The sequence below is a fragment of the Elephas maximus genome, chromosome 17, assembly GCF_024166365.1.
Source record: "Elephas maximus indicus isolate mEleMax1 chromosome 17, mEleMax1 primary haplotype, whole genome shotgun sequence".
Lineage (NCBI taxonomy): Eukaryota > Metazoa > Chordata > Mammalia > Proboscidea > Elephantidae > Elephas > Elephas maximus.
In genome coordinates this window covers 61,350,269-61,376,353 of record NC_064835.1, presented here as the reverse complement: position 1 = coordinate 61,376,353, position 26,085 = coordinate 61,350,269, and the positions used below count along the sequence as shown (strand labels likewise).

General features: G+C 51.1%; 5 protein-coding genes across 9 annotated transcripts; 2 read left to right on the top strand and 3 right to left on the bottom strand.

The window, feature by feature from the left end:
• Positions 1 to 5,654: 5,654 nt before the first annotated feature.
• On the top strand, positions 5,655 to 8,953 carry INO80B (INO80 complex subunit B). Of its 2 annotated transcripts, none has more exons than XM_049857182.1 (5): positions 5,655 to 5,738; positions 5,947 to 6,139; positions 6,353 to 6,471; positions 6,644 to 6,813; positions 7,993 to 8,953. In XM_049857182.1, the coding sequence occupies exons 1-5, from the start codon at positions 5,681 to 5,683 to the stop codon at positions 8,899 to 8,901; spliced, it is 1,449 nt and encodes a 482-aa protein (XP_049713139.1). In that variant the 5' UTR covers positions 5,655 to 5,680; the 3' UTR covers positions 8,902 to 8,953. The 2 variants fall into 2 exon arrangements, with proteins under 2 accessions (XP_049713139.1, XP_049713140.1); XM_049857183.1 differs by having other exon boundaries at positions 8,051 to 8,675.
• A 57-nt stretch (positions 8,954 to 9,010) lies between these two features.
• WBP1 (WW domain binding protein 1) lies at positions 9,011 to 11,573 on the top strand. 2 transcript variants are annotated; one of them, XM_049857185.1, is made up of 4 exons: positions 9,011 to 9,248; positions 10,307 to 10,409; positions 10,536 to 10,712; positions 10,888 to 11,573. In XM_049857185.1, exons 1-4 carry the CDS (start codon positions 9,195 to 9,197, stop codon positions 11,337 to 11,339), a joined length of 786 nt encoding a protein of 261 aa, XP_049713142.1. In that variant the 5' UTR covers positions 9,011 to 9,194; the 3' UTR covers positions 11,340 to 11,573. The 2 variants fall into 2 exon arrangements, with proteins under 2 accessions (XP_049713142.1, XP_049713141.1); XM_049857184.1 differs by lacking the exon at positions 9,011 to 9,248 and adding an exon at positions 9,255 to 9,382.
• A 23-nt stretch (positions 11,574 to 11,596) lies between these two features.
• On the bottom strand, positions 11,597 to 15,457 carry MOGS (mannosyl-oligosaccharide glucosidase). Its single transcript, XM_049857181.1, has 4 exons — positions 14,957 to 15,457; positions 14,543 to 14,769; positions 13,893 to 14,089; positions 11,597 to 13,635 (listed from the first exon to the last, which is right to left on the bottom strand). The coding sequence occupies exons 1-4, from the start codon at positions 15,294 to 15,296 to the stop codon at positions 11,892 to 11,894; spliced, it is 2,508 nt and encodes an 835-aa protein (XP_049713138.1). The 5' UTR covers positions 15,297 to 15,457; the 3' UTR covers positions 11,597 to 11,891.
• A 1,063-nt stretch (positions 15,458 to 16,520) lies between these two features.
• Positions 16,521 to 20,537, bottom strand: MRPL53 (mitochondrial ribosomal protein L53). Its single transcript, XM_049856969.1, has 3 exons — positions 19,456 to 20,537; positions 19,245 to 19,357; positions 16,521 to 19,135 (listed from the first exon to the last, which is right to left on the bottom strand). Exons 1-3 carry the CDS (start codon positions 19,545 to 19,547, stop codon positions 19,026 to 19,028), a joined length of 315 nt encoding a protein of 104 aa, XP_049712926.1. The 5' UTR covers positions 19,548 to 20,537; the 3' UTR covers positions 16,521 to 19,025.
• A 39-nt stretch (positions 20,538 to 20,576) lies between these two features.
• Positions 20,577 to 26,076, bottom strand: CCDC142 (coiled-coil domain containing 142). Of its 3 annotated transcripts, XM_049856961.1 has the most exons (9): positions 24,914 to 26,076; positions 24,546 to 24,632; positions 24,299 to 24,466; positions 24,017 to 24,147; positions 23,830 to 23,943; positions 21,717 to 21,831; positions 21,335 to 21,512; positions 20,987 to 21,186; positions 20,577 to 20,845 (listed from the first exon to the last, which is right to left on the bottom strand). In XM_049856961.1, the coding sequence occupies exons 1-9, from the start codon at positions 25,986 to 25,988 to the stop codon at positions 20,589 to 20,591; spliced, it is 2,325 nt and encodes a 774-aa protein (XP_049712918.1). In that variant the 5' UTR covers positions 25,989 to 26,076; the 3' UTR covers positions 20,577 to 20,588. The 3 variants fall into 3 exon arrangements, with proteins under 3 accessions (XP_049712918.1, XP_049712919.1, XP_049712920.1); XM_049856962.1 differs by lacking the exon at positions 24,546 to 24,632; XM_049856963.1 differs by lacking the exons at positions 24,299 to 24,466; positions 24,546 to 24,632.
• Positions 26,077 to 26,085: the final 9 nt, after the last annotated feature.

Here is a 26,085-nt window from a genome sequence, read left to right as displayed (position 1 = left end):
TCCAACTTTGTCCTTTGCTTATGTCTCTATATCTCCCCATCTATGAAGCAGATATTTTGGGAGGGAGCTGTTAGTCACCCACTACACAAATCCTCTTCTTCTTTCTACACAGTCTCATACTGTGTACACTACTGGAAAGCTCAGGCTCTACACTTTCTATGGAAGCTGCAGAGGGACATTCATTCCCCATTTTCACTTCTTCACAGTCCAGGAGTAGGCACTTGGCCTAAGCCGACCAACTGGAATGCTTCCAAGTGAACTTTGAATATTGAGGGAGTGCAGACAAGACCCAGGGAGAGTTTATGATGTACTCACTGCACCTGCAGCCCATGAGGGGGAATGGCAGTGCCAGCAGGAAGGTCCTCCTCATCCTCAGGTTCATGTGGCCTGACTTCAGTGTGGCCACAGTGTAACCTCAGCTGTATGTCCCTGCTGCCTGACCTCTCTTGAATCCTGCCATCATCCAAGGCAAGTACCAGGCAAGTTGGGGACATTTTGTGGTGTGAGAAGGTACAAAAGTGTTCAAAGAATGATGGAGACATGTCAAAAGGACACAGAATCCATCTTAAAGGAATGTCCACTGATCAAATCTGGGACGATGAGCATCAAAATAAATGGTTGCAATGGATTACAACCCATGGGTTGAAATAGGAATCCATAGTGATATAAATATATATATATATATATATATATATATATATATATATATAAGGAGAAGCTGGAATAATGGAACCAGAAAAATCACCATTTGGCAGTTATTGCAGTAGAGTTGATTTATGCAGTGTTCATCGATGAGTACTACACCTGGTGGATGGAGGTTTGATGAGGGATTAGGATATTAGGATAGTTTCAGAGTATTTCCCCAGGAAATACTTATTAATTATGAAGGCAAAAACGGTTTTTAAAAAAACAGTGTCTTTAACCGTTTTAGGTGAAGGGAAAGACAACACACAATACAGGAGAGGTCAGCACAACGGGACTTAACCAAAAGCAAAGAAGTTTCCTGAATAAACCGAATGCTTCGAAGGCCAGCGCAGCAGGGACAGGGCTTTGGGGACCATGGTTTCAGGGGACATCTAAGTCAACTGGCATAATAAAATCTATTAAGAAAACCTTCTGCATCCCACTTTGGAGAGTGGCGTCTGGGGTCTTAAATGCTAGCAAGTGGCCATCTAAGATGCATCAATTGGTCTCAACCCACCTGGAGCAAAGGAGAATGAAGAACACCAAAGACATAAGGTAATTGTGAGCCCAAGAGACAGAAAGGGTGACATAAGCCAGAGACTACATCAGCCTGAAGCCAGAAGAACTAGATGGTGCCCGGCTACAACTGATGACTGCCCTGACAGGGAACACAACAGAGAACCCCTGAGGGAGCAGGAGAGCAGTGGGATGCAGACCTCAAATTCTTGTAAAATGACCAGACTTAATGGTCTGACTGAGACTAGAAGGACCCCAGAGGTCATGGTCCCCAGGCCTTCTGTTAGCCCAAGACAGGAACCATTCCCAAAGCCACCTGGACTGGACTATAGGATAGAAAATGATACTGGTGAGGAGTAAGCTTCTTGGATCAAGTAGACACATGAGACTATGAGGCCAGCTCCTGTCTGGAGGGGAGATGAGAAGGCAGAGGGGGACAGAAGGTGGCTGAATGGACATGGAACTAGAGGGTGGAGAGAAGGAGTGTGCTGTCTCATTAGGGGGAAAGCAACTAGAAGTATATAGCAAGGTGTATATGAATTTTTATATGGAAGACTGACTTGATTTATAAACTTTCACTTAAAGCACAATAAAAAAAATTTTTTTTAAATGGTGTCTTTATAGTAGAGAGAGCTGGCAGATATCCCCTGGTCCAGGTGACAATGGCGGTGGGAAGGGCTGACATTTGTGCTTCCTGATACACTGAGAAGAGCACAGCCTGATTTTTTGCCCAGAACATATAAGTCTAGATACAAGGAAACACCAGACAGACCCAGGATGGGGGAGGTTCTACAGAATCAAAGGCCTGTACTCTTTAAAACTGTTGAAGTCATGAAAGACAGAGAAAGAGTGAGGAAATGTTCCAGATTATTAAAGATACACCATAAATAAATGTAATGCGTGGACTGGATCCCGAACCAAAAAGAAAACATTGTTCAGACAGTTGGTGAAATTTGAGTGGGGTCTGTGGACTGGATGGTAGTGTCTACCAATGTTAATTTCCTGATTGGAAGGGTTGTGTGAAGGTTATAGAAGATTATACTTGTTTGGGAGAAACATATGCTGAAATATTTGGGGGTGATGTGGTATCATGTCTGCCACTTGCACTCAAATTGATTATGAAAAGACTAATAATGGGTATATGTATATAAGTATATACATATACACACACACACGTACATACATAAACAAACTAGATGGTGTCAAGTCCGACTCATGGCAACCCCATGTGTACAGGGTAGAACCGTGCTCCATAGGCTTTTCAAGACTATGACCTTTTGGAAGCAGATTGCCAGGCTTTTCTTCCAAGGCACCTCTGGGTTCAAACCATCAACCTTTCAGTTAATAGTTGAATGCTTAAACATTTGCATCACCCAGGGGCTTCTGTATATAAATATACATACATACATATATATAAAGAGAGAGAAGATGGTAAATGTTAACAATTGAGGAATCTGGTTTAAGGAGATAACAGTATTCTTTGTACTTTTCTTGTGACTTTCTGTAAGTTTGAAATTATTTCAAAATAAATTATATTTTAAAATTTAAGGCCACGTTCTATTTCAGAAAGACAAAGCGCTTCCTCTCTGCCGATAAACATGCTCAAATCGCTCCCTCCCTAAACAAAGCAAAACTAAAAACGACACAAAATAACGAAGCTGGTCTCCATTTACTGTCGCCACTTCCTCCCTGCTGGGCATCAGGATGTAGAGGAAACACCACTGGTCCTGGTGTCAGGAAGCCTCTGTTTGAGGCTGGCTCTGCTATTTCCTAACTGTGTGGCTTTGGTCAAATCATGTAACATCTCTGAGCCTCAGTTTCCTGCTTAATGAAATGGGAATAATAGTATCTCTCTTAGAGAGCTGCCATGGGCATCAAGTGAGAGGACGGATATGAAAGCAAGTAATAAGCTACAACATGTTTGTCTTAGTTACCTAGTGCTGCTGTAACACAAATACCACCAATGGGTCCTTTAAAGAACAGAAATTTAGATGGGAACATTTGGGAAAGGATAAGGGTGATGCTGAAAGAACATGATGGACATAGCTAATGTCACTGAACTGAAGATGTGAAGGTTGCTGACATGTCAAGTGCTTTGTGACATATCTATTTCTCACAATAGAAAATATTAAAAAAAACCAGAAATTTATTTTATCATAGTTCTGGAGACTAAACGTCCCAGTGGGGTTTCTGCCATGGGGATTCCTTTCTTGTTGGTAGCTTCGGGGGTTCCTTTGTATTCCTTGACTTACAGATGACCTTCACATGTGAAGTTATTAGATTTAGGATCAACCCAACACTGGTAAAGAAAAACTCTATTTCCAAACAGGGTCATATCCAAAGGTACAAGGGCCAGGAATTCAACGATATATTTGGGGGACACGATTCAATCCATAAAAATATTCCACAAATACTAACTGCAGATGATCCCTGCACAGGGGTTACTTTAACGCCTGGGGATGCAGGAGTATTGCTTTTACCACCTGCTAGAATGCAGTCTTTTCTCGGAGCTCTGTCTACCTTCTGCAGGATTGTAAGGGCAGTGCTCTCCTTTCAACCACCTCTTCTCAGCCCTTCCTGGCCCCTCTGCCTGCCTGTCCAGGACAGGTGCCCACTTGTTTCTGTTTCTGGTCCTTCTCCTCTACATCTACCTGCTCTTGCTGGAGTCTTTCATTTGTTCCCATCCCTCAAGAACCTCCATTATTGTGCTGATGACATTCACACTCACACCTTCAGGACTGACTTCTCTAAGCTTTAGAACTGATGTCGATCTCCATCTGAGTATTCCCACAGGCACTTCAAATTCATCTTGGGCAAAACTATCCCATTACTTATTTCTCTCCCTATGTTTTCTTCCTTATGAAAACACTACTTTCCCTCCCAATACTTGGTCTAGAAACCTAGAAGTGATCCATTCACTTATTATTTGTTTATTGAGCCTCTACTATGTGCCAGGCACCACTCTAGGCACTTTGCATTCTTGGTTTGCTTTATTCCTGTGAAGAACCCTGTGAAGTAGATATGACTTCATCTCCGTCTTACAAAGCTGGAATCTGAGGTTCAAAAAGCTTAAATAACTTTAAGTCCAAAGTTGCACAGCTAATAAATGGTGGAACTGGAATTTGATAGTAGGCTTGTCTGACTCCAAAGTCCCTTCTCTAACCTTAAGCTCTAAATCATAATACTGCATGGACTTCTTTCTGAACCCCCACGTAGAATTGCTCATTGATTCTTGCTGATTTTATTATTGAAATATCTGTTGAATCAGTTCTTTCCTTTCTTTGTTTACTGCTGCTATCTTGCTCATACACTCATTTCGCGTGTATTTAGATATATGTATATAGGTGTTTTTTTTTTTATTCTAAATATGTTGTATACTGGCTGTAAGAAAACTCATTACAGATCTAGCTGGTGAAAGCTCCCCCAATCCCAGCCTCCAAAGCTAACAACCACTAACAGTATGGTATACATTCCTCAATTTTTTCTATGTATATGCTGACGTATTATGCCTATTTAAGTAGCTAACATCGTTTTGAAACTCGTTTTTCCTATTTCATGTAGGAGCAACACAGATTCACTTCGTTCTTTTTTTTTTTTTAATTAGGTAAAATATACACGTTTTATACAAAGTTCAATAGGCACAAAAGGGTACATTATGAAAGTAAGTCTCCACCCATGTTCCCCAGCCACCTATTGGCAACTGCTGTCACCAGTTTCTTGGATAACCGTCTGCAGCCTCGTTGATTTTAATAGCTGCATAGCTTCCCATTGTATAGACGTACCAAAATTTATGTAATTATACCCCAGCAGAAAGACACTTAGATTTTTTCCACTGCTATTATCCCTTGGGATCTAAATTCCATGTCAGTTCTTATCAATTACTTATCACTCTTAATTCTTGGAAGCTCCATGGTGTTTCAAATTTATAGATGCACCATAATTCATCTTGGAAGCTCCACGGTGTTTCAAATTCTATACGTGTACCCTTTCCCTACTGATGAGCATTTAGACTTCTAGGGTCTGTCACTAGTGCCGTTAAGCGCTTCCGCCATTTTCTCAGCTATAGAGTTTCTTATGTATTCCTCCACGGAACTGTGAACTCATCAAGGGCAGCGGGAGTGTTCATATTCATCTTCGTATCCTCACAGCCCAGCACGGTGCCTGGCCCGGAGTACGCGCTCACTAAGCTTGAGTGTAATAATTGAACCGCCCGCGCTGTGTTCTTGAAGTAGCAGAGGCGGGGCGAGGGGAAAAACACGCCCCTTTGGGTTGTCCGGACCTCACAGGTCCCGGAACTATTGTTGGAAAGAATGGTTGTTTCTCGGACGGATTTTGACTGCAAAGCGTGCCCTGCACAAGTATGGCCGCCACGACGCGGAAATAGCCGTTTATTTTGCTGGAGCCTGGTCTTCCGCGGGGCGGAAAAGGCTTGTCTGCATATGTCCCGAACCTTTCCAGTCCCCTTTCTTTGCAGGATCCCATGAGTAAGCTGTGGCGGCGCGGAAGCACCTCTGGGGCTATGGAGGCCCCTGAGCCAGGTAAGCGCGAGGCGATCAAGCAACTTTCTCAGTCCTCTGAGTCTCCAGGGGACTCTGCCACAGGTGGGAAGGAGAAAGGGAGTGTTGGTATGGTAACAGCCAGTACCGAGGGATCAGTGATACCTCTCACGGGTGTAAATTCTTCGGGGGTTCCCCCATCCCGCCCCCGCCCAGGTCGAAAAGTGGGTGACAAGCCCTCCTTCCGCAGGGGAAGCGCTGGAATTGAGTTTGGCGGGTGCCCATGGTCACGGAGTGCACAAGAAGAAACACAAGAAGCACAAGAAGAAACACAAAAAGAAACACCACCAGGAAGAGGAGAGCGGGCCCATGCAGCCATCTCCTGCCAAGCCCCAGCTCAAACTCAAGATCAAGCTGGGTGGGCAGGTGCTAGGCACAAAGAGGTGAGGTCAAGGGGAATTTTAGGAGCAGGCAGAGGTAGGAGAGGCAGGCTGGGTATTCTGAGAGACAGAGAATGGACACTTTGACCCCAGGGCCCAAGTTAAGGGAGCAGGAACCCAAGAGAGTTTGGGGAAGGCTGGATGTAGCCACCGGTGAGGAGGGACATTCTGAGAAGATGCTTCCCCAGCTTACAGAGCGGTGTTTTTTCTCTGCAGTGTTCCTACCTTCACTGTGATTCCTGAGGGACCTCGCTCACCCTCTCCCCTTATGGTTGTGGATAATGAAGAGGAACCTATGGAAGGAGTACCCCTTGAGCAGTACCGTGCCTGGCTGGGTGAGAAGGATCTGGAGGTGGGGAAACTGGATTCCTCATTGTACCAGGCTGGTTAAGGGAACGGGTTGATTCTGAGAGGGTGAGAACTTTGAGTGCCCCAGTACTAACTTGGCCAAATCAGGGCACCCCATCTGAACAGTTCTGCTTTTCTCTCTCCTACTTTCCTTTCCAGATGAAGACAGTAATCTGTCTCCCCCTCCACTTCGGGACCTGGCAGGTGGCTTAGGGGGTCAGGAGGAAGAGGAGGAACAGAGGTGGCTGGATGCCCTGGAGAAAGGGGAGTTGGATGACAATGGAGACCTTAAGAAAGAGATCAATGAGCGCTTGCTTACTGCTCGACAGGTAAGTTGGTGCATTCTTTATTCAGTTCCCAAATCTATATTGAGAACTTTCTGCATCCCAAGCACTTTGCTAGGCAGTAGTATATCAACAGTGGAGAAAAGAGAGGCAAGGTTTCTGTTCTCTTGGAGCTGGTATTCTGGGGTGGGGGAGGGGGTGTTGTTTCTGTCTGAGTCAATTCCAAGTCATGGTGACCCCACGTGTACAGAGTAGAACTACTCCATAGGGTTTTCAAGGCTGTGACCTCTCAGAAACAGATCTCCAGGCCTTTCTTCTGAGGTGCTTCCAGGTGGGTTCAAACCATCAGCCTTCTGGCTAGTAATCCAGTGATTAACAGTTTTCACCAGCCAGGGACTCCCTTCTTGGGTTGGGGAGGGTAAATAAGTAAATAAATAATTTTAAAAAGCTGTAAGTATATGATGAGAAGAAAATAGGGTGATGAAATAGAAAGGGGCAGAAAAGAGACAATATTAGATACGGTGATCAAGGACAGTGTCTCTGAACAGATAACATTGCAAATACCAGAGGAGCTTTTCAGGCAGAGAGACCAGCAGGCACAAAGACTCTGAAACTGGAACAGGCCTAGTAGGGTCAAGAAGAAAAGGTATGGCTAATGCAGAGAAGTGACATAATCTGATTTACATTTTAATAGACTACTTTTGCCTGTATGTGGAGAATGAATCTCAGTGGGAGTAAGAGGTAGAAGCTGGGAGACTAGGTAGGAGGCTGTTGAAGTAGTCAGGTAAGAGATGGTGGTGGCTGGAACCAAGATGGAAATAGTAGAGGTGAATCAGATGACATGGATTCTGATTCTGTTTAGGAATAGACCCTGTCAGGGCGGGAGGAGGAGAAGAAAAGAGGAATTAAGGATAACCCTGAGATTTGGCTTGAGCAGTTATCCAGTTGATGTCTTCTATTGAAATTTCTTTTTAAAAGCTGGTTCCCCCACCCCCACCTCCCGCCCACACCTTAAAAAAATAAAATAAAGCTTTGTAGAGGTTGGGAGAAATCCAGAGTTTGGGTATGCAAAGCAGGCAGGTAACAGCACTGATGCTTTTCCCCTTGAAAGTCAAGGACCTAAAGCTGAATGTCAGGAGACTGGGAGGAGACAGTACCTGCCACCTCCAGGCCCTGCCTCCAGTGTCCCCTCACCCCCATACACTTCCTTCCGGTTTCCTGCAGATATCGCTTCTCCATCTTCTCCGTTTTCTGACACTACCCGGTCTCTGTCCCCTGCCAGCGAGCTCTGCTCCAGAAGGCGCGGAGTCAGCCTTCCCCGATGCTGCCGCTCCCTATGGCTGGGGGCTGCCCGGCCCCTGCCCTGACAGAGGAAATGCTGCTGAAGCGGGAGGAAAGGGCGCGGAAGCGGCGTCTGCAGGCTGCACGGCGGGCAGAAGAGCACAAGAACCAGACCATCGAGCGCCTCACCAAGACTGCAGCGCCCAGCGGGCGGGGAGGCCGGGGAGCTGCTCGAGGCGAGCGGCGGGGAGGGCGGTCCGCGGCCCCGGCCCCTATGGTGCGCTACAGCAGCGGTGCACAGGGCTCCACCCTGTCCTTTCCACCTGGCGTTCCTGCCCCCGCTGCAGTGTCCCAGCGGCCATCCCCATCAGGCCCTCCTCCGCGCTGCTCTGTCCCTGGGTGCCCCCACCCGCGCCGCTACGCCTGCTCCCGCACCGGCCAGGCGCTCTGCAGCCTGCAGTGCTACCGCATCAACCTGCAGATGCGGCTGGGGGGTCCGGATGGCCCGGGATCACCTCTTTTGGCTACTTAAGGCAAGGACCTAACGCGGACCCTGCGCCCTGTCCCCTGCCTCCTGGTTTTGGTGTCTTCCCCTGTTCCCCCACCATATTAAATTTCATCCGGTGCCTCGGTTTGTACAGAATTGGGGTAATGGGATATGAGCAGACCAATCCCCCGTACACACACACACCTTGCCCCCGCTGCAGCTTGCGCAGACACCTGTGGCCTGAAAACGGCCGCAGGAAGACCGACCAGACAGCCCCCGGCCTCTTCCAGTGGGGATTACCTGGCGTAGTACGGAGTTTGGCGTCATCTCGAAAATATGGCCCAAGCCAATCGGGGGAAAGTTGATCTTCTGGTCGACCGTTCATTGGATGATAAGACGGAGCCCGCCCTTTTACCCGCTATTGGCTATTATTGCTGTCAGTCAGCACCGTGGGTCGAAGCTTCCCCCACTCTTTGTCTGTGCAAGCTCTTGTTGTCTGGACGAGTGGCAGAGGCGGTGCTCTAGATTGGTCACGGAGAAACCCCCGATCTGTTCCTATTGGCCCGTCCCTTGAAGCGCGATGTTGATTGGTAGGACAGAGCAATCTGGGCCCTAGTTGGCAGAGCTCTCCCCGGATGGAGGCTACGGTCGCGGAGTGATGGTGGCGGCAGCGAAGATGGGCCGGGCAGGGACCATGGTGGTGGCGGCAGAGGTGGCAGGGGCGGGGCGGCTGGCGGTAGAGGAGACTCAGGTCTTTGGGGGGCTGTAGGTGGAGGAATGGCTCGGGCCAGCAGCGCAAACGGCAGCGAGGAGGCGTGGGGGGCACTTCGGGCGCCGCAACAGCAGGTATCCCAAAGCTCCAAAAGCCTGTCGCGACAGCCATTTGTATTTCTTTCCTCTTTCCTTGTCCCTTCCTTTTGGGGGGTGGGGGAGGAACTCACGGAGCCAAAGATTCTGTGGCGTTCCTGAACATGCCCCTTCCATTCTTTGTCTAAACTTTGTAACGCAGATGCAGTTGACTTTGCCTGCAGCCTCATAGACCCCATCCCATGGCTGTAGTGGAAGTTTGCAGCGGCTCTCCAGTGGCCAGAGGCATAGCGAGGCCCCCAGTGTCTTGTAACAGTTGTGATGTTTTTCTGTGTGCCTATTGTCACAACAGAGTCCGGCAGCGTCTTCTCTTGAGCGAGCAATTTGGAGAAGAGCTGGAACCCAAACTCGGCGCCCTGGATGTCATCCTTTAGTATCCACAGCAATCCCCTCTGTTGGGAGCACTGCTCTGGGTCTCACACTGCCCCTTCTCTACCCTAGGGAGCCTGAGACCCAGGAGTGGAAAGATCCAGCTTGGGTGGGGGATGGACCATGGAGGGTAATGAAAGCAGCTTTAGAAGTGACCTGAAACCCCTTACCCATTATCTGAGTCCATGTCTTATGGCTCCTGCCAAGAAACTCCTTTAACAGAAAGCATCTGGGGAACCAGCTTTACCAGTGAGAGAAATCTTGTGTATGAGAGCTGAAATCTTCCTCTTTCTGTCCACACTTTGCTTCATGTTCTCTAGACTGATTCTTGCTATTCCAAACCCTCTTCCACGTTGACAGCCCTTTGAATATTTGAAAACTTCTCAGCACCCTTTCCCCATCCCGTCATAGGCATCTCCAAGCTAAATTTGGTTCCCAGGGTGGGATTGTGTGTGTGCATGTGGGGGGGCTGGGGGTGTGAACAGTGCCTTGGGCTGGAATCATCCGTGGTATGAAGTGCCTCCTTGTCCCCAGCTTCGAGAGCTGTGTCCAGGAGTGAACAACCAGCCCTACCTCTGTGAGAGCGGTCACTGCTGTGGGGAGACTGGCTGCTGCACCTACTACTATGAGCTCTGGTGTGAGTCTCCAAGGGACTATCCTCAGGTCCCTCTACCCATCCTCCCTTGGACTACAGAATTCCAGCCTTGAAGGACCCTTCTCTGCCTGGGAGGCGTCTGAGACACCCCCTCCTCACCTCCTGCAGGGTTCTGGCTGCTCTGGACTGTCCTCATCCTCTTCAGCTGCTGTTGCGCCTTCCGCCACCGACGAGCTAAACTCCGGCTACAGCAGCAGCAGCGGCAGCGTGAGATCAACTTGTTGGCCTACCATGGGGCATGCCACGGGGCCGGCCCTGTCCCTACGGGTTCACTGCTTGACCTTCGTAAGTGATTTGAAGCTCTGGGCTGACTACCATGGTCCCTCCCAAACCAGGAGCCAGAATCATGCCCACATTCCCTTTCCCAGACATCGCAAGGCACCCTGTTCCCTCATAGGAAAGAGACCACTCAGTCCTGGTCACCTCCAACCAGTCAACTGTGCCATTCTCTCCCCTGCAGGCCTCCTCAGCGCCTTCAAACCCCCAGCCTACGAGGATGTGGTTCAACGCCCAGGCACACCACCACCTCCTTACACTGTGGTCCCAGGCTGCTCCTTGACTGCTTCCACTGAATGCCCCTGCTGCTCCTCCACCTCTAGCTGTCCTGCCCACCGTGAGGGAACAAACATGGAAGGTGTTTCCTCCCACCAGCATGCCCCTCATCAGGAGGGTGAGCCAGGGGTAGCGGTGAATTCTGCCTTCACACCCGCTTCCTGCCGCTATCGCCGCCTGACTGGTGACTCCGGCATCGAGCTCTGCCCCTGTCCTGACTCCAATGAACCAGTCAAGGAAGCGAGAGCTAGTGCCACCCTTCCAGATCTGGAGGACCACTCCCCTTGTGCCCTGCCCCCAGAGTCTGTACTCCAGGTCTCCCCTGTGGGGCTGGCTTCCAGTGAAGGGGACATCCCATAAGTAGTTTTGGGCTGGTGACTTACTTGCTTACCAGAAACAGCCCTGGTCCCAACTCCTTGAGTTCTCCTTGACCCCCTACCTGCCCTCCTAGAATCTGCCTGAAGAGGCCGGAGCCCTGAGGAGAGAGGGGACTGTGCTAACTCCACCCCCCAAGACATACACAGGAGCCTTTGATCTCATTAAAGAGATGTGAACCAGCCACTTGTGGATTTGGGTGGACTAAGTACAATTTGCTACACTGTACTTGATCTGACTGGATTTGGAGGGGATATATTATAGCTACTTGTCCCACCTTCCTTGAGGACAATAGGCAGCTAAGACCTCTTGGTGAGGCAAAGCTGGCAAAAGCAAGTGTTTGGCATGTTTTTCCAATTTATTTAGAAAAATAGACTCTGAAATTCACATTCATCCCAGGGCTGTGTGGGATGACAGTGAGGACACACCTGAGATGAGCTGAGGGTATCTGAGGGGCTGGGGGGCAGAAGTCAGAGACCTTGTCTCTCCAGGTCCAGAGGGGTACAAGGGGCCTGTCTCCCCTCCCATCCTTCCCTCTCAGTAGTCATCAGCCATGGCCAAAAGGACAAGGCTGGTCCAGCCTTGGAAAGGGCGGCAGCCCATGCCTCGCCCATCTCGGTCACTATACTGCTCCCATAGGAAGCCTGTGGCCTGGTATTGCCGCCACACATTGCCCACTACATTGGCACGGAGCTCACTGTAGAGCTTGGCAGCTCGGGCCTGGTGGGGACCCTCCAGGTGTCCATAGTGGTGGAGTGCCCCCAAGGCCAGGTAGTTGAGATTGACCCACACAGCACCCCGCCAGTAAGGAGGATCATGCTCGGTATTGCGCTGGCCATAAAAGGAGCTGGAGGCTGCGAGGGAGCGCAAACCAAATGGGCTCCAGAGATGGCGGCTGTCAGCTAGAACGTCCAGCAAGGGCCCAAGGTGGGACGAGCTGGGGTTCAGCAGCCTCAGCAAAAAAGGAAAAAGACTGACATAGCCCAGAGCATCCACATACTGCATTCGAGGTGGGGTCCGGCCCACCACCCGCACCAGCCCCTGAGGGGGCCTAGGCTTTAGCTGCACTGCTTTTGTGTGGTTCCCGAAGTCTGCAAAGACCCCTAGCTCTGGGGCCCAGTGCAGCTTATCCAGGCTTGCTTCTGCCTCTAGGGAGGTGGCCAGTGGGCTCAGGTCGGCAGCTGCCTCAGCCTCCCCCAACTGCTCTGCCAGCCGTACCAGCACACGGGCACCCAGTGCCACCCAACATCGCAGATCCAGGTGCCGCTCGGCAGCTGAAGGGTGTGAGGCCCGGGGGTAGTCATCCAGCCCTGAGGACAGTGTCTTGGGGTTCAGCAGGTGTGGCAAAGCTGGATCCCGGCCCCGCCAACGGTATGATAGTGGTACTGGCCCTGCCTGGCTCTGATGGAGCCAGGAGAACCAGGCAAGCAGGCGGGGGAAGGCCCTGCGGAGGAAGGCCAAGTCAGCAGGGTCACCAGCCTCTAACATGTGAGCTACAGGCAAAAGCAGGGTTGGGGGGTTGGCATGCGCTGCCCGCTGCACCAGGAATTCCGGGGGCACCCGAGCGCGGGCCTCATCCCCCAGCACCTGCTCCCGTCCAATCCAGCCATCAGCATTGAGCAGCCCCAGCCAGTGGCCTAGGGCCTCTCGGGTGAGGCGGGGGTCCCAGCGCTGGACCACCAACTGGTGAAAGCCCTCGTCCCAAAGGAAGCCTCGTGGGAAGAATGACCGGGAAGGCACCGCTGTGAAAAGAGGGACAGGGGGAAAGAGGGATGGGTCTGCCTTCTGCTCAGACTCCTCTACCCCCATGTCTGGTAACACCAGACCTTGTCCGTAGAAGTAGCCGATCCCACCAAGGAGGCCACTGAGGGCAATCCGGCCCAAAGCCTGCTCTTCTGGGCTCAGGCCCTTCTTCTTCAGCTGGAAGGTCTTCTCAAAACGCTCTCTAAAGGCTTCAGCATGGCTCTCCAGGGCCTGAGTCAGCAGGCTGCCTGCTAGCTGCTCCAGGGCTTGACTTCTTCCCATCCGGGCACTACCTGATTCAAACACCAGCTCCACAGAAAAGGGGACTTTCAGTGTCACCTGCTGTATCAAGAATTGCCCTTGTCCCTGTCCTTGCCCATTTGGGCCTCTGTCCTCCCACTTCAGAGACCTTGGCAAGCCAAGATAGCGTTCAGGGGAGGCCCCTGGGGGCTGGTGCTGAAACCAGCTATTCAAGCGACTCTTCACCATCTCTGTCAGCAGTGGCAGTCCTGGGTTGGAGGACCAGAAGACGTTGTAGCTTGAAGAAAAGGAGATAAATAGGAGACTTTATTCAGAAGGAAGCGGTGGGGATTACGTGAAGAAATACAGGAGGGCACCAGGAGTCAGGGTAGGAGGGTTTCAGCAATGCAGGGAACATGGAGCCTGATGAGAAGGGAAATAAATGGTGGAAAAAGGGGGGCGGGGGGAGGGAATAAACCAGGTTGGGTCTGGATCATTTTCATGGTCAGCATCCATGCCACCTCTACCACCACCCCACACTTTTCTCCCAATTACCTGCCATACTTGGGGGCAGTATCCACTGGATTGGTTGGTGGCAGAAGTGTAAGGCGGAAATCACCAAGTTCACTGGTATGGCCACTGATGAACTTCAATTGCCCCTTGGCCCCAACTTCTGGCACTAGGGCTTCCTTGCCATCTGTCACCACATAGAAGAACAGGGAGACCAAAGGGAGAGCAGAGGTAGCTGAAGACTGGAAGACCAAAGAAGGCAGAAAAAAGTATCAGATTGGCAGTCTCTCTTGAGAGTCTACCTCAGTGAGGGACAGAGACACCAGATAGAAGTAGTATGGCAAATACACCTGTGGTGGTGTCAAAGGTCACAGTGCGAAGGAGGAAGGGCCATGAACAGGGTTCTCTGGGAAATAATTTAGAGCTTTTGTGGTGAGTACGATTCTAAGAACTCTACACAGACTTCATTTAATTCTTACAACAATATTATCAGTTAGTTGCTATTATTATCTCCATTTTCCAGACTAGGAAACCAAGGCTTAGAAATGGTAGAGACGGTCACATAGGCAAGTGTTTAAGGCCAGATTCAAACCAGGCAGCCAACCTCAGAGCCCCTGCTACTAACCCCCACTTCACAGTGCAAGCGAAGAGTGGAGGGAGTGTGGTCTAAGAAAAAGGTGTCCTGGGGCCCTGACCTGAGGCTCCACAGTCACTCTCCAGCTCCAGTCCCCTCCATGCTGTCCCCCAGGCCTCTTGACGAACTCAGTGGTGAGTTTTAAGGCCCCATCTTGAATATGCTGGCGCCCGAAGGAGAGGCCGTCGTGAAACTCCCAGCCATAGGGACCCACGCCGTCTCCCTGCTCACACGTGTGCCTGAGCTTTGGGGCCCCTGGGATGGCACCCTGCTGCGCCCACATCAGTCCTAGGGATAAAATGGGCACATAAGTCAAAGAGAGAGGAGGAGACCTGTCCCTCTTGGTTCCCAAGAACTTCAGGGTCATCCCTCTCCACAACTCTACTGGTCTACTCTTCCCCACCCTTGCTCTGGTGTGAGACTATAGGCGCCCAGGTAAGAGTCCACCCGTCTGTCTGCCCTGGGGTCCGGTTACCGGTAAGAAGGGGCTGCGGGCTGCGGGTCTTCATGCCGAAGTAGATGTGGGGGCGGTAGGTACCCCAGAAGAGGTCTGGGGCCACGGCGGGACTGGAGGAGTTGGGGGGCAGCGCCGGGGGCGCGGAGTGCAGCGTGACTGCTCGCCGTGCACGATGCCACGCCAGCAGCCAGGGCCCCGACAGGCCCAGGACCAGCGACAAGACCACCACGGCCAGAACCGCCCCTCTAGCGGTGCCTTGGATCCCTCCGCCCTGTTGTGCGCGGCCGCTCCGAGCAGCCCTCTCGGCTGTCCGCACTCCCTCCGGGGCTGCGCGGCGCCGCCGCTCACCCCGAGTCATCTCGGAACGGAGGTCGGCGTCGCAGGGGCTCGGAGTGGCGGGAGCGGAGAGCCGGTCCTGCCTTGCCTCCCAGATCGCTCGTCGAGCCCGGGCTACCACCGTTGTCAGCCGCAGCTGCAAGCCCGCGCCGCCGGCTCCACTTCCGCCTCCTGCCGGAAGTCCCGCCTCGCCACGTCAGGTTAGGCTCCGACCCCGAAACAGTGAGCGCGGTGGGGACGTAGGGCTGGAGGCCAGGGTTCGCCTCCGCCTGGGTCCGCTAGGTCAGTGTTATTCGGCATCCCCACGGGGTTCATAGACTAGTAGAGAAGTCCAACCTCGATTTTTTTTTTTAATGACAACTATATATATTGAGAACCGTAGACGTTATCCCAGGTGTTTTACAGAAAACCGTGGGTGGCTTTAGAAAGGTCAAATAACTTGGCCCGGGCCACAGGGCTGGGAAGTAATTAGCTTCGAACCAAAGGATATCTGAATCTTAGGCTAGATCACTCTGCCTGCACCCACTGCTTCCTTTCCTCACGGAGTGGAGAATGCAGGACTGACCCAAAACGAGGCCTGAGTCCTGACAGCGGGTATATCTATGCCACCCTGCGATTTCAAACTGTACAATAAGAGGTTGGGCTAGAAGAACCCTAACAAGACCATAACGGTGGTGCATCCACTCAGAGAAGCAAACACCAAAGCAAAGGCACTTTGGGAAGGGATCGCTTGTGTCCAGTTCAGGGAAGGCTGTGGGAAGGCATGGACATGTCAGACTGACCTACGAATCAACATTATATTTCATGGCAGTTCATAAATGCAATTTAGATCATAACTACTTATTTCTTAACAGCCCAGCCCAAAAGGTATTTTTAGAAAGTACAAGATCCTCCTATCATTAAAAAACCCTACTCTGCACCCTTACGCTACTAATACACCCTCCAGCTATTTTATCTCCTCTCCAAACTCATTATCTAAAACTAATACTTTATCCTGCACATCTACTCCCTTATTTCATTATAATCTCGCTTCTAGCCCCACTCCCCACTGGTAGAGTTCTTGCTCATTCAACAATCACCTTCTGACCAAACCCAATGCTGGTCCACAGGTCTTTTATCCTTCTTACTACCATTGTAACTGGTCTATATGGGTTGTAGCACTTGCTACATACCTGAGTTCCACTACTCACATCTGTATCCCAGTACTAGTCAGTTATGGACACAAACTAGATGCTAAATATTTGTAAATTCAACAAATGTTTATTGCATGCTCTGTATCAGACTATGCCATGTCTTGGGGACACAAAAAGGCAACAGCCCCAAACTCAAGTTCACAATCTAGAAGCACAGTGCCAGCACTCAATTTGTTTACAGCAATGGTTGAACCAGCCCAAATTTTAAGATGAGGAAAGAGTTTTTAACACTAGCCAAAGATAACAGACAGTTAATCATGGAACCAGGGAATTCAAATCCAGGCAGTCAGTGTTCTTTTGACAATAGTATGAGGACTCTTGGATGACAGTACTTACTATGCTCCCAGCAACACTATAGGCACTCTACAGATATTAACTCGTTTAATTCTCTCAATAGTCCTATGAGGTAAAAAAACGAGAGAACGGGCACTGAGAGATTAAGGAATTCTGAGAGAATAAATAAAAATTCACGGAACTAATGAAGGCAAAGCTGGGATTTCAAGCCCAGGCAGCTGCAGCCTGACTCTTCACTACCACACTGTACTGCTGCCTCCTGCTGTTTGTCTTTTTTAAAGGGGGAGAGAGGGAGACAAAAGAATCCTTTAAAGATTAAAAACAAAAAAAAACTGTTGCACTGGACTCATAGTGATCCTATGTGTATCAGAACAGAACTGTGTTCCATGGGGTTTCCAATGGCCGATTTTTCAGAAGTAGATGGTTAGACCTTTCTTCCAACGCCTTCTGAACTGCAAACCTTTCAGTTAACAGCTGGGCATTTAGCCATTTGTGCCACCCAGGGACTGCCGTTTTAAGTAGGGAAGCAGCATAGCAATAATGTTATCATTAGGCTCATGGGACAGTACTGGACAAAGTACACAGCAGGCAAGGTATGGAGGTCCCTGATTGCTGGCTGAGCATTCTGAAGTTCTTCTCTAAACCAGTGGCTTTCAATCTTTTTTTTTTCTACAACTCATAGAAAGAAATAATTTTATTGCAGATACAGGAGCCCCAGTGGCGCAATGGTTAAACATTCAGCTGCTAATCAAAAGGTTGGCAGTTCAAACCCACCAGCAGCTCCACAGGAGAAAAGACCTGGCGATCTGCTCCCAGAAAGATTACAACCTAGGAAACACTACGGAGCAGTTCTACCCTGTCATATAAGGTCACTATGAGTCGGAATCAACTTGACAGCACACAACAACATGCAGATACACACACGTACACACTGTATATTTTATATACATATTATGGAAACCCTGGTGGCGTTGTGGTTAAGAGTTCGACTGCTAACCAAAAGCTTGGCAGTTCGAATCCACCAGGTGCTCCTTGGAAACCCGGTGAGGCAGTTCTACTGTCCTACAGGGTCACTATGAGTCAGAATCGACTCAATGGCAACAGATTTAGTTTTGGTTTTATTATACGCTTAAAACCAAAGTTTCCTAAAAGAACACCTCCCATACCGTAAGCCTTGCGCTTTGATACTTTTTTATTCTATTCCACTTTTTTTAAGGCTGATTTAACCCCCTAAATTGATTCCATGATACACATTATGGTGGTAACCCAGTATGAAAAATGCTACTTTAGACACTGTTTCCTGAAACAGATAGTAGTGGGAGATAAAACCAGTGATATGCTTTGGAAAGATAACATTAAGCAGCAGCAAAAAATGATTAGGAAAGAGAGATCAGGTGGGAGAGTGCAACAATGATGTAGGAGAGTGAATAGGAATGAGAGAACATTTAGGAGCTTTTGTTTAAAACAGAAATAATCTGAATTTACTAACTGAACAGTCAGGGAAAAGAAGAGAACAGAGATAATGCTGTGGTTTCCAGCCTGCGTGGCTAAGTAGATGAAGTACCTTTAAAAGAAATGGGGAAGTCAGGGGAGAGACAACTATGTGTAAAACTTTTAAATCTATTTTGCTCAAGGAGTATTGGTGGGATTTTGGGGAGATTTTTAGTAGCAGGTAACCTGAATGGTGAGACTGTAGCACAGAAATTGGGATTAGAGCCAAACAAAAATGCAGGGATTAAGTCCGTAGAGGGTAGTTCCTGTTAGGAGAGGATGAGACAGACACTCCAGGAAGAATAGAGTGAAAGAAAAGATGAAGGTAAACCTACACAGATAACTGAAAATTAAACATGCTGAGAAGAATGAGGACCCAAGAGAAAGGGTTTCCACAAGGGGGTGAATTCCAAGTGACAGATGCTACTGAAATGGAGAGATGAAAACTAAGCAAACAGCTCTGGTTTAGGTTAATCTCAAGAGTAAGAGGTACCTGGAGTGTGTGGTGGCAGAAATCAAACTCAAAAGGGTTATACCGCGAGTGATGATAAGAAAGTGAAATAAATTCAAGTTCGTCCACACTCCTCTACGATTCTCTCTCATCCCAGAAACACTGGTTGGATTTACAGCCGCAGGGCTTCTTTGGAGGGAGGAGGGAGGAGGGTGGGTGAGAGGGGTGTGCTCCTTGGCCCTCCAGATAGTGATCTGAATGATGAGGTCAAGCTCTTCTTACGTCTCAGGCTAAAATCTGTCTGTTGGCCTCTTCCTCGCTGTCAGTTCCGCCCGGTACCGGCGCCCTTCGTCTGGATGTGAGCGATGAAGGCAGTAAGCATTTCCTGGGCGGTGAGGTGGAAGCCGCGCATAATCAGGCGGCGTCCGTCTTCTGGGGAAGAAACAAACGAGTAAGGCACTGGGAGTAAGGCAAGGCTGGCGCTGAGGGGAGCGCGGGCTGTCTGCCGCCCTCTCCCGCCCGACTCCCCACGCGAGCCCACCGAACAGCACGTCCACGCAGGGTTCGGAGCCGTCGTGCCTCACGTCCACAGTCACCACGCAGTTGAGGTTGGTGGCGCGGACCTTCTCGCTGCTCACCGCCTGGAGGAAGGTCCTGCGGTGGTAAAACGTAGGCGTCGTGAGCGCCGGGCGAGGCGGCTCCGACCCGCAGTGGGAGCAAGGCGCGCCCTTTCCCACCCCGCCTCTGCGTACCTTGTAGATTCCACGTTCTTCTCGAAGGGACAGAACTGAACACGAACCTCCTTAACCACCCGGAGCCCGAGCCGAGCCAAGGCCGCCGCCATTGTGACTTCCGCCCCGGAAGGGACTGGCGCATGCGGAAGTCTTGCCCACAACCAGAGGCTGCGCGCTTCGGCAGTCGTTCCGCCGGGATCGGCCGCATACGGGGTTCCGCCGCTGTCCTCCGCTCCGGGTCTCTCAGTCCAAGAGGTGGGAAGGGAGGCGGGAGGAAGAGGTGATTTCGGCGCATGGTATGGAGGCAGCTAAATTAGCCTGCTAGGGTCACACAGTGAGGGGCCCAGAGTAACCGATGAGTAAATACTACCTATCGTTAATAGTCCTTTTGTACGAGTCAGGGTGCAGACAATAAAAAAAATAGTGCAAAACCTCTTTGCACCAGGCTCGAACACGTCCGTCTTCTGCAGCCTTTTCCCTTCGGTATCCTGCTGTGCCAAATCTCGGTTAAGACCATTTTAAATCCTGGTCCCCGCCAGGGGCGGGGAGACTACTCCTGCAGGGATTCTATGCCTACCAAGAGGTAAACCGATTAAACATGCTGAACTCTGAGTAACCAAAGCTTAAACGTGATGGTCCTACAGCTCAGAATTCTTGAATGGCTGAAAGTAGTACTGGGGAAGGAAGTACAGGGTAACAGCCCTGGGAATGATCCAGGTGCAGAAATGCCTATCTCATCTTTGTGGTTCCTGATGAATTATCTTTGTTTTCAGCCTAGCTCCTGGGACTTAAGAGGAAGTGGCATCTAGGCTCTGCTTTCTGTTGGTGTTCCCTTCCCCTGTTCCCTAGGATCCACCCCTCTAGCCCTCCTCTCAGCTTCTGGCCCTGAGATGTTTTCACTGATGGGAAACCAGGCCTGAGTCTCTGAAGGATGCCGACCGGCAGGTTCCAGGCTGTGCTTTTGCCCTTTACTTTGGATTCCTGGCTCTGGAGCGACCTTGGATTCTTAGCTTGTACCAGGCTCCGAGTAGCTTGTGTATGCTTTCCCGAGCTCCCAGTTCCAGGTTTCTTTAATATGCAGTTCGAGATGTCTGAGCTTCTTCAGCTAGAGATGGGGAGCTCTGACTTCCTAGCTCCTGGTCCCAGGCTCCTTACTGTTCAGGACCAGTGCCCAGGCAGGAAAGAAAAGGCAGGTGCCAGCGGGGGCGCTGGTGCTGCCTCAGGGCAAGCCAGGCCTGCTGATTTCCCACGAGGTAAGCCTCCGGGCTAGGTCCTCCTCCCCACAGTGTGCTTAGCAACTGAGCTGTCTGGGCTGGGGCTGCTGCAGGCCGAAGAGGGGGCTCCAAGCTTTCCAGGCTGTTGAGGCTGCTGCCGGGCAATTCCGTGGTCTGGACCTCATGACAAGCACCTGGTGAGGCCAGAGCGGAAAGCAGGTGGTTTGAGAGGAGATGCTGAAGCCAGACCAGTGGTGAGGATGCGTTGGGGGCGGGGTAAATAAAGTAGTGCCTCAGGGCGAAGAGCCAGGGGTTGGCAAGGGGGAGTGACTCACAGCAACAGGGAAGTCTCCTGTAGACTCGTGTTTTGGGTAAGGGCTGCTGCAATAAACATAGCAGGGCCCCATCCAGCTGCTGGAAGATGTTGAGCATAAGCAGTGTCTGGCGAAGGTCGGGCGACAGGCCCCACTGCTCCTCTTCCAGCAATTCCCGGACGACGCCAAAGTCCCGTCTGAGCTGCAGCGCCCCCTGCAGGCTGAAGGCCAAGGTACATTGTTGCTGCCTGACCCTCCTGCCTCCGCAAACTCTGCCCCACTTACCCTCCGACCCTTTCTCCAGTTCTCCCCCTGCCATTGCTCTCCCCCTGCCATTGTCCCCCTGTCATTGTCTCCTTTTCTCCCCACCTGAACCGGATCCTGTGGGTGAGGATATGATCGAGCCAGGCACCCAGGATGGCTGTCAGTGCCTGACCGAGGGCAGGAGCCTGGGCTTTGGGTGGCAATCCCTGCAATCCTTGTAACACAGGCTCCAGTACGGTGCGGACCACCAACCCAGCATACTCAGTAGGAACGCTAGGCAGTTCTGGAGTGAGGGAAGAGAAAGGGCTATGGAGATACACGGAGCCCCATTTAGGAACCCCTAAATGGAGTGTTTGGTGGAAGAGTAGGATTTCTGGGGTGGGAGTGGGTCCACTGAAGGTGGGGGGGGGGATAAGGCCAAGGTTTTGAGGGGAGGGGACACCATTACCCCCTTGGGTCCCTGGAAGGATATGCTGGCATGAGTTACCAGAGCAGAGACGAAGCCGCCAGTACCGACCCCGTGGCATGTAGAGCTCAAAGCCCTGTGTGGCTTGTTTATAACATTCTTGAGAAAAGAGACTTAGTGACTCTTCAGGCAGGAGCTGTGGGGCAGGGAGAAAGTAAAAGGGGCTTATTTGTTAGGCACTTATCACGTTATGATGCCTTTCTAAATCTGAGGTGCTTAATCTGGGGTCCATCAAACCCCAGAACTGTATGCAATATAATTGTGTCATCCTGGAAATTTCCTAAAGAGAAGTGCCGTAGCTTTCATTGGGTTTTCCAATAGGTTTGGACTCAAAAAAGACCATGAGCAATTACCTTAGGATTACCCTGCGTCCCCCAGCTTGGTTTAGAAGATGGCAGATCTTTGAGGCTAATTTTATTCTATAGGAACATTAACAGTTTAAAAAGAGAGACACCCCTCCACTCCTCAGTGTTAAAAAACACATGACAGGGAGAGGGGCTGCATGATCTGGAAATGCACAGAGAGGAATTGTACCAACCTGGTTATCATCTACAAAAGGGAGGCCCACTAAGCTGGATCAAACGTTTGTCATTGCCTTCACTGTTCCTCTCCTGCTCTTAAACAATGGTTCCCGTCACTTGTGAGACAAAGCCCACATCCCTTGGGCTGGTCTGCAATGCCCTCCACAATTTGATGCCAACCAGCTTAGTTCCCCCCTACATACACAGAGGGAGCCTCTGCTCTGTCAGGTCATCTCCCCACTATTCCCACAAGGTTCTATGAACCACCCACCCTTAGTACCATTTGCCCACCCTTAGTACCATCTAGCCACAGGTCCTGTGCAGAGCTTCTGTGACCACAGGGCCACGATGGGCTTCCCTCCTTAGAGCTTCTACAACTATCACTATCTACTTTACTCATGATGAGCCTGCTCTGGCACATGATGAGTTTAAGGAGGTAGCAGTAAATAAAGGTGGAAATCCACAACCAGCAAATGCAGATGCTGGAAGCCAAGAAGAGCTCCACTGTGGAAGTCCACGGCACCAAAGCACTGTGGGTGGGCAGGAATGTAGAGAGAAAAGGAGCAGAGGGTCAAGGACTGAACTCTAAAATCATGTCCCTATTCGGGCAAAGAGTGAAAAATCTGTCAGGGACAGAAAACAAAAACCAGAGAGACATCTCCCAGAGTAGGAAAAGATAAATGTGCAAAATGGGGGAAAATTAAAATAGAAGCACAATAGCTTTATTCATAAAAATAGAAGAAAATATTAGAAGAAACAGCCAAGAGTGGGCAAAAAATTACCACTGAGGAACAGGAATTAGCGGTAGAGTGGGAGGTAATTGAAGTGCTAGTTTTTTCATTAAAAGCCTTGTAAAATAAGACTATTTCACTTGTAATGATGGACATGCATTACTTTAATAAAAATACAAATTAAACTTTTAAAAAGAGTAGCGGCATTATATTGAAAGCTAGTAAGGGGAAAGATTCAATCATTTATCCTGCTTTTTCTAGACAAAATACACCAAATAATGAGGGCAAGTTTCTCTTTATAGGAGTAATGCAGCTAACAAATGAAGCAGGAATGGAATTGGAATAGCATCACTTTGCAACCCTTAATGAAATAATGGAACTAGGCAATGATCTAAGAGCTCGGTTGCTAACCAAAAGGTTAGCAGTTTGAATCCACCAGTTGCTCCTTGGAAACCCTATAGGGCAGTTCTCCTCTGTCCTGTAGGGTCACTATGAGTCAGAATTGACTCGACAGCAGTGGGTTTGGTTTTTTGGTTTAGGCAATGATCATTAATGGCTGTTAACATCACAGAATGACAGCCTGACATCATTAGGGGTACAGAGAAATACAGATGAAACAAAATTGACCATGAGTTGATAACTATTAAAATCTCAGTGATGGGAACACAGGGTCTGTTATACTCCTCTCCATTTTTGTATAGGTCTGAAGTTTTGCATGATAAAAAGTTACAAAGAATAAATAAAACATGAACAGAACAAGAGAAGAAATTTATCAGAGACTCCAAGGAGATTCCAAGTCTCTGAAATGTTCCAACCCCCTCTCCCCCAAGCTGGGCACAGAAGAGGGTCTTAAATTACCGCTGTCAAGGCTCCTGCTCTCACCTGGATCTGTGAAATCAGCTTCTGGATCTCCAGGCCTAGCTGTTGCTCCACCTCCAGGGCCAAGCTTTCCTCTGAGGCTAGGCTAGACAGAGCTTGTGCCTCATGCAATAGAGGCTTTGGGCAGAAACAGGGATTAAGGTCTTAGCCTACCCCAGGCCACTCCCCTCCCGACTCCCCAGTCACTCACAGGCAAGTCCTTCTGGATCAGGAGCAGGAAAGAGCCTGGGGTCCATGCTGCCAAGTGCTGCTGAGCTCTTCCCAAGAGCCAGAGCAAGGTGGTCTGGAGGGTACAGAGCCCGAGGGCAAGGGGTGCAGGGCCTGAGGAGAACAGAAGAGTATTTGAGGGGTCTGTGAGTATTTGAGGGGCCATGCATCTTTGGGAGGAGGCAGACTTCAGAATGGAGTAAAGGGGAAAAGGGGACATTCTCAACCATTTTCTTGTCCTCCCAGCCCCAGCCCGTCATCTCACCTGGAGGCTTACAGAGGATCAGCCCTGACCTGGGTTCCTGAAGGGCATCCAAGAGGGGGGGGAAGAGCTGTTGCAGAAGTTCAGTGGTTCGAGAGCACGTGCTACCATCCCAGGAAGGGGGAAGGCTGTTCTGATCCCCATGAGCTGATCCCAAGGCCTGGCAGAAGCCTGAGGATGAAGGGGGATGGTCTGATAGGGGATGGACAACCTGGGACTCATGACACACTCAGTGCCCCTTCCTTCTCACCTTGGTCCCAGCTCCAGATAAGCGACTGGTGAAGTAGGTTGTGGCACAAAGAAGCCAGCTCCTTCTCACACTCCTGAGGTAGTGATGCTAGTGAGAGAAATTACCCTGGAGCCTGAAAACAAGGCCTCTTTTCTACAACCACTGCCCACTCAATGATGGGGAGCGGGGGGAACAGGCTGCCTCCGAAACTCATAACTTGGGCGGAAAGCAAGACTTTGCCTTGAAAACTCAGACACTATAGTCTGAAACCCATCAACATTCAATCTAAAGGGCCTGCTTTTGTAGCCAGGCTGGCAGACAAGTGAGCTGACTAGGGATAAGGAAGAAACCCCAGCCTTCCCAAACGCCCACCCAGGCCAATCACTCACCCTGACCCAGTGCCTGACTCAGCTGTTGTGCTGCTGCCCTAAGGTCCTTCCAAGGTCCCAGCTTCAGGTCCAGACTCTGAGCACAGGCCGCCCACAGCAGGGTCCAATACTGGCTCCACAGGGCCCCAGCCCCTCCAAGCCCCAGTCCACTGCTGGATGAACCCGCCACGCCCTCCACCAGCCCCAGCAGCCCTGGCAGCAGCTCCCGCTCCTCTTGGCACTGTCTGCGAAGCTGGTCCCGCAAGCCTGATCCGCTGAGCGCCTCGTCCAGCCGACCTGCTACCTGGCAACCTCGTTCCCCCGCCAGGAGGCGGAGCACTCGGGCCGGGGTAAAGGGGCGCGCTACCCCTGGGACGTGGCTCCTGGCTTTTGCCAGTAGCTGATGGTAGGTGGGAAGCACCAGCAGCAGCTCGGAGAGTTGAGACGACAGGCCCGGGCTGGAGGGCGCCCGGCCCAGAACGCGAAGCTGCATTTCGATGGCAGCATCCAGGCGCTGGGTGGCTAGTCCTACGAGACGCGTCAGGAGCAGCGGCTCGAGGGCCTCAAGAGGCCGGGTCCGCAGGACGGCCCCTCGGGAAGCGTAAGGCAGCAGGTCTCTACAAAGCTGGAGCAAAGGGCTGGGGCCGAGCGATGGTGTGCTGGGACTTAGGGTCCACAGGAGGCGCACGGCCGCCTGCAGGTGACGGGCGCAGTCGCGGGCCCGGAGGAGCTGCTCCCGCTCACCGTGTAGCCGCAGTAACACGGCCCGAAGACGCCGCAGGGCTGGAGGGATCTGGCCGCCCGCTGCCGGCTCCCGCCTCCAGTCTGCAGCCCCAGCTGCGTCGTCCTCCCTCGCGCCCGCGGGTGCCGGCCCAGCCCACCACGGCTGCCCTCCCGACGCTCCGCCTGGTCGCGGGTCCAGGCAGGGGATGCTCTCGGCAACCGGCAGCCCCCGCCAGCCGCGAACCTCCCCCGGGAGGGCGCCCGCCCGCCTTCCCTCCCACGGCTCCTCCCCAGCACCCCCAGGTTGCACCCACAGCGGCGGCACGGTAGAGAGCGGAGGCAGAAGGCCACCCGAGCGAGACGCCTGGGCCATCGGAAGGCGGGTCCGGAACGGACCTAACGATTCCGGCTTCCAGGCACGGCCCAACGCCCGCCGTAGCCGGGACTCCGCCCCATCCCTAGAGCTCTTG

Excerpts from the sequence above, each read along its gene's own strand:
- INO80B (XM_049857182.1), top strand. The coding sequence starts at position 5,681 with ATGAGTAAGCTGTGGCGGCGCGGAAGCACCTCTGGGGCTATGGAGGCC. Across the intron at positions 5,739-5,946 it reads TATGGAGGCCCCTGAGCCAG|GGGAAGCGCTGGAATTGAGT; the intron begins GTAAGCGCGAGG and ends CTCCTTCCGCAG. Across the intron at positions 6,140-6,352 it reads CAGGTGCTAGGCACAAAGAG|TGTTCCTACCTTCACTGTGA; the intron begins GTGAGGTCAAGG and ends TTTTCTCTGCAG.
- MRPL53 (XM_049856969.1), bottom strand. The coding sequence starts at position 19,547 with ATGGCGGCGGCCTTGGCTCGGCTCGGGCTCCGGGTGGTTAAGGAGGTT. Across the intron at positions 19,358-19,455 it reads AAGAACGTGGAATCTACAAG|GACCTTCCTCCAGGCGGTGA; the intron begins GTACGCAGAGGC and ends TTACCACCGCAG. Across the intron at positions 19,136-19,244 it reads CTGCGTGGACGTGCTGTTCG|AAGACGGACGCCGCCTGATT; the intron begins GTGGGCTCGCGT and ends TTTCTTCCCCAG.
- MOGS (XM_049857181.1), bottom strand. The coding sequence starts at position 15,296 with ATGACTCGGGGTGAGCGGCGGCGCCGCGCAGCCCCGGAGGGAGTGCGG. Across the intron at positions 14,090-14,542 it reads GAGTGACTGTGGAGCCTCAG|TCTTCAGCTACCTCTGCTCT; the intron begins GTCAGGGCCCCA and ends TTGGTCTTCCAG. Across the intron at positions 13,636-13,892 it reads ACTGCCCCCAAGTATGGCAG|CTACAACGTCTTCTGGTCCT; the intron begins GTAATTGGGAGA and ends CTTTTCTTCAAG.
- CCDC142 (XM_049856961.1), bottom strand. The coding sequence starts at position 25,988 with ATGGCCCAGGCGTCTCGCTCGGGTGGCCTTCTGCCTCCGCTCTCTACC. Across the intron at positions 24,467-24,545 it reads TATCTGGAGCTGGGACCAAG|GCTTCTGCCAGGCCTTGGGA; the intron begins GTGAGAAGGAAG and ends CTTCATCCTCAG. Across the intron at positions 23,944-24,016 it reads TGATCCAGAAGGACTTGCCT|CCTCTATTGCATGAGGCACA; the intron begins GTGAGTGACTGG and ends TTCTGCCCAAAG.
- WBP1 (XM_049857184.1), top strand. The coding sequence starts at position 9,314 with ATGGCTCGGGCCAGCAGCGCAAACGGCAGCGAGGAGGCGTGGGGGGCA. Across the intron at positions 10,410-10,535 it reads CTACTACTATGAGCTCTGGT|GGTTCTGGCTGCTCTGGACT; the intron begins GTGAGTCTCCAA and ends CACCTCCTGCAG. Across the intron at positions 10,713-10,887 it reads GGGTTCACTGCTTGACCTTC|GCCTCCTCAGCGCCTTCAAA; the intron begins GTAAGTGATTTG and ends TCTCCCCTGCAG.